At 42.3% G+C, this 13,365-nt stretch overlaps 1 protein-coding gene across 2 annotated transcripts in view; it reads left to right on the forward strand.

The window, feature by feature from the left end:
- The window catches only part of clybl (citrate lyase beta like), a 149,255-nt gene that overhangs the window by 2,594 nt on the left and 133,296 nt on the right, over window positions 1-13,365 (forward strand). For both annotated transcript variants that reach the window (XM_038818031.1, XM_038818032.1), the window contains exon 2: window positions 5,717-5,794. In XM_038818031.1, coding sequence (XP_038673959.1) covers window positions 5,717-5,794 — 78 coding nt within the window. The remainder of the gene's footprint in view (window positions 1-5,716; window positions 5,795-13,365) is intronic.

The following is a 13,365-nucleotide window of genomic DNA, read 5'->3' on the forward strand; positions in this document are numbered from 1 at the left end:
GAAAAATTGCTTCTCGGCCTTTTGGCTCAGATGAGCATGAGGTCAGGTGTAACGCCTGGATCTGGGCTGTCTCTCTTGTGGGGACCATGAATTGGATTGAATTTGAATTAGTGTTTGGAGCAGGCAAGGAGCTGGATTACACTGTCCACACTCTGAGCTCTGGCTTTGTAACTCAGATAATGGAATTTTAAAAACGAAGTGCGACAAAAATAAATATAAATGGGAAAAACCTGAACTGGAGACGCAGGAAAAGCAAAAAAGAAAGGGAAAGAGAGGAAAACGAAAGAGATATTTTCAGAGGGAATTGGAAATGGAGAAGTTAGCTGTGGCAGAAGGAGAACATTTCAACTAAAAATGCTGGAAGTTAAAGCAGAGACACTAGAGCAGAGTGAGGAAGGACGTAATTCTAGATATGAACCTACTAGGGAGATGTTTAAATGTATACAAGTTCTTCCAAAATTTGAGTAAAAGGATGTGGAAGCATTATTTATTTTGAAAATGTAGCTAAACATGATGTGATCAAAATAAATTTGGGAATTACTTTACAATGCAGACTGGTAGGTAGAGCTGGTGAGGTGTATGCATCATATGATGTACTGAAGAAAACTATCCTTAGTGCTACAAGTTGAGGCATACATGCAGAAATTTCAGAACAAAAGGAAACAGCCAGGACAAACTTTTATATTGAATTTGAGAGTGTAAAGCAAAATAATTTTGACCGTTGTATATGGACATCAAAGATGGAGGGAACATTTAAAGTCCCTCGAGAGGGGATTCTTTCAGAAGAAGTTAAAGATTCACTTCCTTTGGTAATTAGGATGTATGTTGAGGAACAAAATGTTAAAACTGCTAGACAGACAACAGAGCTAGCTGATGGTTACGAATTGGACCATAGAACTAAACCATTTTTTTATTATTTTAAACATGAGAAGGATAGAAAGTGGGAAAGAAAAAAGAAAACAATAGTCAAGAAAGAGATGGAACAGTTGGAAATGGGCAGGAAATTTCACCTCCGATCAAAACGGGTGCCGAGGGTGGAAGTGACATTCAGAAACCTAGTGTTTCCATTGTTACAAAGTGGGACACATTAAGGCAGATTGTTGGAAATTCAATGGATGACCAGTTCCAATAGTAGGAAATAAAGCTTGGTAGGGCAACTGCCCGGTCCAAGACCGATACTAGAGAGAGTCATGAACACAGCCCAATCCACCACGCGAACCCGCCTCCCATCCATTGACTCTGTCTGCACCTCCCGCTGCCTTGGGAAAGCGGGCAACATAATCAAAGACCCCTCTCATTGGGTTATTCTCTCTTTCATCGACAGAAGATTCAAAAGACTGAGAACACGCACTAACAGATTCAAAAACAACTACTTCCCCATCTATTACCAGACTCTGAAATGACCCTCTTATGGGCTGAACTGATTTCTCCACACATTTTCTCTACTGAGTAGCACTACACTCCGTATGCTTCACCCGATGTCTATGTATTTACGTTGTGTATTTATCGTATGTCCTATGTTTTTAAGTACAGTAAGAAGTCTTACAACACCAGGTTAAAGTCCAACAGGTTTCTTTCAAATTACTAGCTTTCGGAGCACTGCTCCTTCCTCAGGTGAATGAAGAGGCAGGTTCCAGAAACACTTGTATGGACAAAGTCAAAGATGGAAGACGATACTTTCTATTCAGCCTCTGATCTTTGGGTAAGCGGTCTCCAAGGCGGCCTTCAGGATGCACGACAACCCAGAATCGCCGAGCAGAAACTTATATCCAAGTTCCGTACACATGAGTACGGCCTCAACTGGGACCTTGGATTCATGTCGCATTACATTCATCCCCCACCATCTGGCCTGGGCTTGCAAAATCCTACCAACTGTCCTGGCTTGAGACAATTCACACCGCTTTAACCTGAGGTTACCCCTTTCTCTGACTCTACAAAGACTTAATTACCTGCAAATGCTCGCATTCATAATATAGTCTTGCATCTTTGACTTTGTCTATATAAATGTTTCTGGAACCTATTTCTTCATTCACCTGAGGAAGGAGCAGTGCTCTGAAAGTTAGTGATTGAAGCAAACCTGTTGGACTTTAAACTGTTGTTGTAAGACTTCTAACTTTGCTCACCCCAGTCCAACGCCGATGTCTCCACGTCTTATGTTTTTAATGTATGGAATGATGTGCCTGGACTTTACACCGAACAATACTTTTCACTACCTCAGTACACGTGACAATAAATCTAAAACATCTGAAAAAGAAATGGCTGTTAAAACAGTAGCAGTGGTGCAAGTGAAATGTGCTCTTTCAGAACCAATGAAAAATAAGGATAGTTCTCAAGATAGTTTAAGAGAATTATTTGATTACTGCTGAAGGAAGTCAGACTATTGGTGGTTCTGGATGTTTTGGGTCAAAAGGAGTCGCTTTCCCTTATTCATCTAGCAAAGTAAGTAAACAAATTAAATTCTACGAGATACAGGAGCACATCAATCATTACTGGTAGCTGATGCTCCAGAAAGCTTTATGAAGGAAAAAGTATTAGTAAGGTAGGAACCTGTTTCTTTGTGTAAAGTTTTTTAAATTTAGAGTTTCCAATTATTTTTTTCCAATTAAGGGGCAATTTAGCGTGGCCAATCCACTTACCATGTTCTCTGGGGAATGCCATTAGCACTCTTTCCCGTTGGTTTCTGTGGCCAATAGCACCTGGTTTCCCTGGGTTTCTGAGGCTATGACTCATCTTTCATTCTCACTCCACAGTATAAATATTTCCCATTTTCTCTGTCTGTTAGTTTTGACAAAGAGTCATCGGACTCGAAACATTAGCTCTTTTCTCTCACTACAGATTCTGCCAGACCTGTTGAGATTTTCCAGCATTTTCTCTCTCGTACCCTGCACATCTTTGTGTTGTGGGGGCGAAACCCAGGCAATCACGGGGAGAATATACAAGCTCCACACGGACAGTAACCCAGAGCTAGGATCGAACCTGGGATCTCGACGGCGTGAGACTGCAGTGCTATCCACTGTGCCACCGTGCTGCCCTTTGTGTAAAATTAATTTAAGAAGCAATTTTGTAAATTAAATTGTTCCAGTGGGAATTATTCCAAAATTGCCTATTGGGGGAATAGATTTCATCCTAGGTAATGATTTGGCTTATGGACACAGTAATATGATGACAACTGTGTTGCAGCAGGCAGTTGATTAAGGTGATCTTAAACTTTTGACAACTACTGTGGAGAGAATTGCAGATTGCCGATAACAAGCAATTGGACTGCATAGTGGCACAGTGGTTAGCACTGCTGCCCTCACAGCACCAGGGACCCAGGTTCAATTCCGATCTTGGGTGACTGACTGTGTGGAGTTTGCACATTCGCCCCGTGTCTGCAAGGGTTTCCTCCGGGTGCTCCGGTTTCTTCCCAAAGTCCAGGTTCGGTGGATTTCAGAGAGAGGAAATGATTGGCATGGTTCAAACTGAACTGAAAACGTATTTGAAATGGGACTGGGAAAAACAAGATCACAAAAAGTTCAAAGAACAAACAATGCAATAGTATACTATATTGAGTGTACATAAGCATATTAACAACATTCTTGAAACTGCTAAAACGAGAAGAGAGGAGATGTTAATGAACCAAAATGACATTTGACTGTTAAAAGCATATTTACCACGTGAATTTGGAAAGTGGGCTTGAGAGTGGTTCAATGTCTACAGGTGACAAAAAGGACTTAAGTGTAACGTTCTTAGTTGCAAACTGGAAAGAGAAAGAAACACAAGACAAGTTATGATAATGTACCATGTATAGAGTGTGATAATGCTTTTTCAAAAATAAATTTAGAGTACCCAATTCATTTTATCCAATTAAGAGGCAATTTAGCGTGGCCAATCCACCTACCCTGCACAGCTTTGGGTTGTGGGGGTGAAACCCACGCAAACACGGGGAGAATGTGCAAACTCCACACGGACAGTGACCCAGAGCCGGGATTGAACCCGGGACTCGGGGCCGTGAGGCAGGAGGGCTAACCCACTGCGCCACCGTGCTGCCCTGAGTCTGATAATGCTTTTAAAGTTATTGTCGTTTTGTTTAAATCATCGTAATTATATATTATGATATGTGTAATTGTAAACTAAGAAAACTGTACTTGTATGATGCAACAATTTAAGAGGTTAGATATTTAGCATGTTAAGTTTATGTAAAGTGGATGCAACACCCATGTCATGAAACCTTCATGATTATGAAAATTGCTTTGAAAGGGGAGATATTAGGAAAACAAAGGTAGTTTTAAGGGAATTGTATGGGTAAACATTAGAAATAAGGTATAGTTTTAAGTGAGTTTAATTTAATGTTTCTGTGCCTGGAAAGGTAAAACCTATAGTTAGATTCATGCTGGACAAAGGTGCTTGTATGTGTGAGGTTGGTTAAGTTCCAGCTGAGGTCCAATTTTCCTTAGGGCTATTGCACGAAGAGTAAACAGAAGTAGCAGTCATTGCTTATCAATTGGAGGCCCTTGTAAGATAAAAAAAAAACCTTTTCAATTTTAGCTGATTTTATTGTAATTGGAGACACGACACTGGGGAATGAACTTCTCTCAACCCTGCCGGGACAAGGATCTGGCAAAGATGCGACTTCCTAAGAAACAAGATACAATCCAGAAAACCAGGGAATTGCAACAGAAAGAATTCTAAGACGACTGAAGTTGAGAGAACAGAAACCAAGGTATTTATCAGGTGGATTCAAGGAAGAGTAAACAAAGTGTTCTAAGTTAGAGACAATTGCAATAACTAGAGTTAAAGTGGGACAGCAGACCAGCGGTAAATGAAACGTTTGATGCCATTTCAATACAGCCTGAGTATCGAAAGCGATTGTGAACAGTTTGTACAGCAGTCAAGACAAAGAAATCTTAAAGGGGTTGGTGTAAAATCCTGGACTGGAGCCGTTGGTGAAGATGGAACAAAAGCTTATGCCATTTGGAAGACCTGGATTTCGGAATGCAAACCACTAAGGGAAAGCATTATTGCAAGAGAAGATTTTAGGTGTGCTTTTGGGAGTGGAGTTTGGAAACTCATGTGGCAATTCAATTGAGGTTCAGAGTGGACAGTATATTGGACCACAGCCACCTTATGTGTTTAAAGGAGCATTGTGCTACTGAGACTGTTGTATTTTAAGATTATCTTGGTAATCTTAAAATCGTGTGCATTTATTAAGATAGGTGGAGTAAAGGAGTATATTATAATCTAATTTTTCCATTTTAAGTAAATGTTTTTTTCTTGTTAAAACTAATTAGCTGTCTTGTGACTCTTTTCCTCCCCATTTTATAAAGAAAAGTCAAAGTTACAGTCCTTTGAGCCAGGGTTCCATTCTGGGATCTTCCCGTTCATTATAACACTAACTGGGATGGAATACTAACCATCCAGACTTTGAAATATTTCGCTGTTCCGTCACTCTCGCCGGGTCAAAATCCTGGAACTCCCACCCTAACAGCATTGTGGGTGTACCTACACCTCAGGATCTGCAGCGATTTAAGAAGGCAGCTCACCACCACCTATTCAAGGGCAACTGGGAATGGGCAATAAATGCTGGCCTAACCAGCGACGCCCACGTCCCATAAATTAATTTTTAAAATTATGTAAGTATTAGATAGCTTTACTCCTCTTTGATTGCCTTAGTTCAAGCTGGTGACTGCTTATCCTGGCCTTACAGCTGGAGTTAATGTTGTAATTATTCCGGCAGGACTTCCACCCATGTCACAAGATGGTTTTCTCCACAACGTAAGATCTGCTCCAGAACCATTGACAGAGGAATTTACTTGTGAGTAAAGTATTGCAATTAAACACGATAAAAAGTGTTGTATTTGCCAGTTAGGCCATATCTGAAGCTGCTTGTGGATCTCTCGTCTTCAGAACAGAAGGAAGCCATTTGGCCCATCATGCCAATCAGTCTCTCTCTCCCCCCCCCCCTCCATAACCCTGTAATTTTTCTCCATCAAGCATTGCATCCAGTTCTGTTTTGTATGTCCAAACCCCTCCTCTTTGAGCTTGTTATATTTCTGTTGTTACTGAGCTCGTCTCTCAACTTTTCCCCCATTATTGTTTTTCCTTCTCTATACCTGGGACATGGTCTTGCTGATCATTCTCCAAGTGACCATATGGCAGCCTTGCCGGGAGGCAATTTGTCCTCATGAGGATCACATTCAAGTTCCACCCTTTCCTCACTGGATAATGTTTGCTGATCCACCAGGATAGCTGTGCATAGGGCAGCAGGGTGGCACAGTGGTTAGCACTGCTACCTCACAGCACCGAGGTCCCATGTTCGATCCCGGCTTTGGGTCACTATCCATGTGGAGTTTGCACATTCTCCCCGTGTTTGCGTGGGTTTCATCCCAACAACCCAAAGATGTACAGGGTAGGTGGATTGGCCACGGTAAATTCCCCTTAATTGGAAATAATGAATTGGGTACTCTAAATTTTTTTAAAAAGAAAGAAATAGTCTCAGGTGTTTAAAGCTTTTTACAAAAACAAAACAATAATCACTTGTCTTTCACTGCTTTCTCTTACCTGGAAAACCTGTGTTCTGCTCAATGCCACAGGCTAGTTCGCAAGTTGTAATAGAACTGCCCAAATTGCAGATTGACCAAGACCATTGCTATGGAGCAGGATTAGCTGCAAAAAAGGGCAAATACTTGATGAGGTTTTAACTATGATGTGGAGATGCCGGCGCTGGACTCGGGTGGGCACAGTAAAAGGTCTTACGACAACAGGTTAAAGTCCAACAGGTTTATTTGGAATCACTGCTTTTAGCGCGTACAAAGAGCAATAAAGAACAAAGAAAAGTACAGCACAGGAACAGGCCCTTCGGCCCTCCAAGCCCGTGCCGACCATGCTGCCCGACTAAACTACAGTCTTCTACATTTCCGGGGTCCATATCCCTCTATTCCCATCCTATTCATGTATTTGTCAAGATGCTCCTCAAATGTCACTATCGTCCCTGCTTCCACCACCTCCCCTGGCAACGAGTTCCAGGCACCCACCACCCTCTGTGTAAAAGACTTGCCTCGTACATCTACTCTGCCTTGCCCCTCGCACCTTAAACCTATGCCCCCTAGTAATTGACCCCTCTACCCTGGGGAAAAGCCTCTGACTATCCACTCTGTCTATGCCCCTCATAATTTTGTAGACCTCTATCAGGTCGCTCCTCAACCACCGTCGCTCCAGTGAGAACAAACCGAGTTTATTCAACCACTCCTCATAGCTAATGCCCTCCATACCAGGCAACATCCTGGTAAATCTCTTCTGCACCCTCTCTAAAACCTCCACATCCTTCTGGTAGTGTGGCGACCAGAATTGAACACTATACTCCAAGTGTGGCCTATACAGCTGCAACATGACTTGCCAATTCTTATACTCAATGCCCTGGCCAATGAAGGCAACCACGCCGTATGCCTTCTTGATTACCTTCTCCACCTGTGTTGCCCCTTTCAGTGACCTCTGGACCTGTACACCTAGATCTCTCTGACTTTCAATACTCTTGAGGATTCTATCATTCACTGTATATTTCCTACCTGCATTAGACCTTCCAAAATGCATTACCTCACATTTGTCCGGATTAAACTCCATCTGCCATCTCTCCGCCCAAGCCTCCAAATGATCTAAATCCTGCTGTATCCTCTGAAAGTCCTCATCGCTATCCGCAATTCCACCAACCTTTGTGTCGTCTGCAAACTTACTAATCAGACCAGTTACATTTTCCTCCAAATCATTTATTTACACTACGAACAGCAAAGGTCCCAGCACTGATCCCTGCGGAACACCACTAGTCACAGCCTTCCAATTAGAAAAGCCCCCTTCCATTGCAATTCTCTGCCTTCTATGACCTAGCCAGTTCTGTTTCCACCTTGCCAGCTCACCCCTGATCCCGTGTGACTTCACCTTTTGTACCAGTCTACCATGAGGGACCTTGTCAAAGGCCTTACTGGCGTAGACCGTAGACTTGGATGGCTCCTTCAAAAAAGCTCGATGGGCTTAAAGGCATGGTTCCTTCATCAGGTGAGGTTTTAACTGTAAGGTTATTTTATAAAATCTTAACTGACAGAATTATGAATAATTTATCGTGTTTAATGAATTCAAATTGGACCAAAGACCAGGGTAATATCAGGCGGAATGTCAGGATATGTAAACACATTAGCAGGCAATTAACAGCAGCCACAATTCAACTTAAAAGCAAGAATCTGTGGATGGTGGCAATCTGAATAAAAACAGAAAATGCCGGAAATACTCAGCAGGTTTGGCAGCATCTGTGGAGAGAGAAACAGAGTTAATGTTTGAGGTCAGTAACCTTTAATCATGTGTTCTGATGAGAGGTTATTGACCTGAAACGTTAAGACAATTATTCTTGAGGTAAAAATGCCTCATTAGGATTCACCTCCTGGAATTGTTTGCATCATATGTATAAGTGTTGTTTTGATAATTCTCCCAAATTATTATCCTTTTGATAGTTTTATTTCTTTTTAAAGTGAGATGCGACATATTGTGTCGAGGTAGCTGTGTCAATTAAGAGCGTCATCAGTACTGATTACACGCCTTGCCAAGAATACCGTAGGAGTTAATCTGTTCCGGATCTTAAATCCTGTGCTATAAGGAATGAGTTGATGTAAACAACAGTTCTGTTAGCACAAATCAGATTTGTTCCCAAAGATTTGTACAGATTCCTCTCCTGTCTTTTTTTTTCCCCCTCCAAATAACTTGACAGTTTATTTAATAAGCAGCATGATGATTTCTCAGGCTAAACCCCAAAACACTGCAGATATTGGACATCTGAAAAAATGCTGGAAAAACACTCAGCAAGTCAGGCAGCATCCGTGGAGAGTGAAGCAGAGTTAACATTTCAGGTCAATGATCTTTCGCCAGAATTGGAAGGACTTGGTGATCTTTTTTTAAAGAATAAATTTAGAGTACCCAATTCATTTTTTTCCAATTGAGGGGCAATTTAGCGTGGCCAATCCACCTAGCCTGCAGGGTTTTGGGTTGTGGGGGTGAAACCCACGCTAACAAGGGGAGAATGTGCAAACTCCACACGGACAGTGACCCAGGTCCGGGATCGAACCTGGGACCTCGGTGCCGTGAGGCAGCAGTGCTAACCACTGCTCCGCCGTGCTGCCTAAAGATTATGGAAAGGAGAGGTTAAATAACAAGAGGGGTGATGGTGCAAGGCAAAAGGAGGTGGTAATGCGACAAGTACCACTGGAACTTACTTGACAATTTTTCTGTTGATTTTCGTCCCTCCCCTTCACACTCCCTACTGGGTATGAGGTTGCTGGTAGCCTTCATGTACCAGGAATGAGGAACTTGATTTACGTCGATTAACTTCGAGAAGCTGGAATTGTTCTCAATGCAGAGAAAATTGAGGGGGGAATTTGATAGAGATGGGGGTGTTATGTTTCTTGAAAGAATGCTCAAAGTCGTTTATAAGTTGAAGGATGGTTTATTGTGCTCCACAATAAATTGCTTTGTAGGTTTTTGACTTACAGAATTGCACTTGAGAATATACTGCTTTCCAATGCTCTGCAACTAGGCCCAAAAGACTTGCAGCCCTGACCTCAACTTCCATGTCCTGCCTCCTTAACCCTCTGGTCCAAATGGGCGAGGGCGGGCCTTCGGCGTCCCTCTTGTATGTCCCCGCGCTGCCCCTGGTGGTACTTCCATTTCCCATCAGCCCCTTCTGTACACACCCGGGCGAGGATCACTACAGGGGGCATGGTAGCACAGTGGTTAGCACAGCTGCAGGGTCCCAGGTTCGATTCCCGGCTTGGGTCACTGTCTGTGCGGAGTCTGCACATTCTCCCCGTGTCTGCGTGGGTTTCGCCCCCACAACCCAAAGATGTGCAGGGTAGGTGGATTGGCCATGCTAAATTGTCCCTTAATTGGAAAAAATAAATTGGGTACACTAAATTTATATTTAAAAAAATAAAGATTATTAGATGTTCAAAATCATGAACGATTTGGATGGAATAAATAAGGAGAAACAGTTTCCTCTTTCAGGAGAGTCAGAAATCAGGGGACACGGATTAATGGGGAGGGAAGTAGCAGGGAGTTGTGATCTGGAATGTGTTGTCTAGGAGGACAGTGGAAGCAGATTCAGGAGTAGCTTTCAAAAGGAAATTTGAAAAATACTTGAAGGATAGAAAATTTACTTGGATGGCTCCTTCAAAAAAGCTCGATGGGCTGGAAGGCCTCCGATGTTGTGACACACTAAGAACATTGCTGATCTGGAAATGGGTTCAATTCCATCCATGTTATCTCCTGTGAAGACGTGACGCATGTTTTTTGACACGGTGATCCTTTTTTATGGGGGAGCTCTGGAGGAAGATGGCAGTTTTCCTGCACATCGAATAAGTGAAACCCTGTTGAAAATTTGTATGGAGGTGATTTTCTTCCCATTCCACATCGTCTTTCCCCCTCTCCTGAGGGAGCTAACGCGTACTGGACTGTGGTCAGCTGGCAAGAGGACTCAAATACGTCACCTAGAAATTGCGCTCTACATTTGCTCTAAACAGAGTGACAGATTGATCTTCCAAACATTTAATGTGCCCAATTTTGTTTTCCAATTAAGGGGCAATTTAACGTGACTGATCCACCCATCCTGTACATCTTTGGGTTGTGGGGGGTGAGACCCACGCACACACGAGGAGAATGTGCAAACTCCTCACGGACAGTGACCCAGGCCCGAGATTTGAACCCGGATCCTCAGCGCCGTAGGCAGCAATGCTAACCACTGTGCCACCGTGCTGCCCTTTTTCAATTAAGGGTCAATTTGGTATGGCAAGGGCGATACGGTGGCGCAGTGGTTAGCCCTGCCGCCTCAGGGCGCTGAGGACCTGTGCTCGATCCCGGCCCTGGGCCACTGCCCGTGTGGAGTTTGCACATTCTCCCCAGGTCTGCGTGGGTCTCACCCCCACAACCCCAAAGATGTGCAGGGTAGGTAGATTGGCCACTCTAAATTGCCCCCATCAGGGACTGTTAAGAGACAGATATGTTGAGTTCTTTGAAGAGGTTTTTTTTATAATGTACATTACTTTGAAAAAGATGAAAGATTTGCATTGCTACAGTGCCTGTCACAACCTCAGGATATTCCAAAGTGTTTTACAGCCAATGTTGTACACTTTAATCACACAGCAGCCAATTGCAGCACAGCAAGTTCCCACAAACAGCAACGTGATAATGACCAGATAATCTGTCTCTGTGATGTTGGTTGAGAGATGAATATTGTCCAGGACACTAGGGAGAGCTCTCCTTTCCTTCTTCGAAATACTGCCGCAGGATCTTTTTACATCCAGCTGAGAGAGCAGATGGAGCCTTGGTTTAATATTTCATCTGAAAGACAGCATTTCCGTCAGTGCAACATTCCCTCATTGCTTGACTGTCAGCCTGGGCTTCTTGTACTCAAGTCTTAGGAGTTGGGACTTGAGCCCGCAATCTTCTGACTCAGAGGTGAGAGTGCTATCTCTCTGAGCCAACTGTTGGGAATTTACTAAACACAAGGATACAATGCACATCCATGCAAGAATACAGAGCTCTGAATTTTAGGAGTCACCAGCACTGGAAGAGTTAAATCCACTAGTGTTGAATTTTATAAAGAAATTGTGATTAAATCATCAATTTTCCTTGTACTGTACACTGTTAAGTTATGTACATCTGTACTTAATTTGTAAAAGAAGTTAATGAGAAACTTCAAACAATTTAAATGTCAATTACAAAGAAAGCGCGGTTTGAAAATTCCATTAATCTGTCCATATTGAGCATCAAACCATGTTCCCAGGTGTATGTAATTCATGGCAGATGACATTCCTAAGACCCAATTATAGAGGTTCTGCTAATCCTCAGCACGGAATTGAGCACAAGAGCTTACAGAGTATCTGTCACACCATGTTGTGGCTGCTTTGAGACGTGTGCTAGAAGACATCACTGTACATAAACTTTGTCACATTGATAATGAAGTTGAGCAACAAAGATGTTAGTGCCTTTGGTTTGTGAGGTTTGTGAACTTTAGATTGCTGCTATAGACCTGCAACAACGTAATAAGTGTCTGGAGGTGAAGGAAAAGGTTAACAATTTAGGTTTTCACAGATTTCTTGAAAAAAGCTGTTTTCTTGCATTCATACAGAAACTGACGTCAAAAAGTCTCAAAGTGCTCCACCAGTGGTTCAGTGGCCTTTGAAGATCATTGACAGTTCTTATGTAGGAATGTGCACTGCATGCTCAGCACAGGCATTTGTTGTGAATGGTATGTTTTATTTTTCTGCAAAGCTTGAATGCCTTGCCTGCTTTTTCATGCAGGCTGCATTGTGTCAGGAACACCATTGTGACAAAGATTAAGTAATATCCCAAAGGAAAAAATTGACTGCAAGTATGAAGTCGACAAGTGATGAAAGTAGCCCTGAGGTTGTCAATTAAAAAGGCAAGGCCTGGAACTGATAAGTTAATGGGCAGTTTCCCCTTTTTTGGCCTGCAAAAGCTTTAAAGTGCAGGTTATAAAAATCAGAAGTGTAATCTATTTCCTACAACATATCCAATTAAGCCTAGCCACTTAGACTCTTGTAGATTTTTTTTTTCTTTTCTAGTTTGGGTTAACTGATAAAGTGCTGAATTTCCAGAATGGACTGTGACACAACGCCGTAAAGCAGAGACTTACTTGCTTTGTTCATTAGGCGGATAATGAACTTCCTTTTTGTACATGCATAGGTTAAATTTAATCTGACTGAAGCCAATTATGTATAAAATGGAGATCTGTCACAATTGCTGCTCATTTTGGGGTCACCTATAAATTATATACAATTTTTAAAAAGGGTGGTGCTGTATCTTTTGAGTTTTAACTTGACTGCGTGTTTGCTTGAAAGGTTACTGGGCGAAACGTGATACTGTTCTCTTTTATAAGTAATGACTGTGAATTTACTCCACAATGCGTTTTATAGAGGATAATGTATACATATACGTGAACTACAAGGCAGTTTTGAGGTTTCAGTCATGCTGCATTATTCTGTCAAATTTATGTCAACTCCCATTCCAGGGCATTAAAATATGATGCTTTTGGAATGAAGGCTGGGACGTTCCCCTCAATCAAGATCAGTAAAACAGATCATCAGGCTAGGGTCTCATTGCTGTCTGTGGGACCTTGCTATGCGCACATTGGCTGCCTCATTTGCTACATTACAACAGCAACTACACTTCCATGAAATGCTTAATTGGCTGTAAAGAGGTTTGGGAGGTCTTGAGGTTGTAAAAGTGCTACATAAATGCAAGCCTTTCTTATGTGCATCTTTCCGATTTAGAATACCTGTCAGATATTAAATCCGTTATTCATTTTGACCTTTTCTTGGTGATGGACGG

This window comes from Scyliorhinus canicula, chromosome 14 (assembly GCF_902713615.1).
Source record: "Scyliorhinus canicula chromosome 14, sScyCan1.1, whole genome shotgun sequence".
In the NCBI taxonomy this organism is placed as follows: Eukaryota; Metazoa; Chordata; class Chondrichthyes; order Carcharhiniformes; family Scyliorhinidae; genus Scyliorhinus; species Scyliorhinus canicula.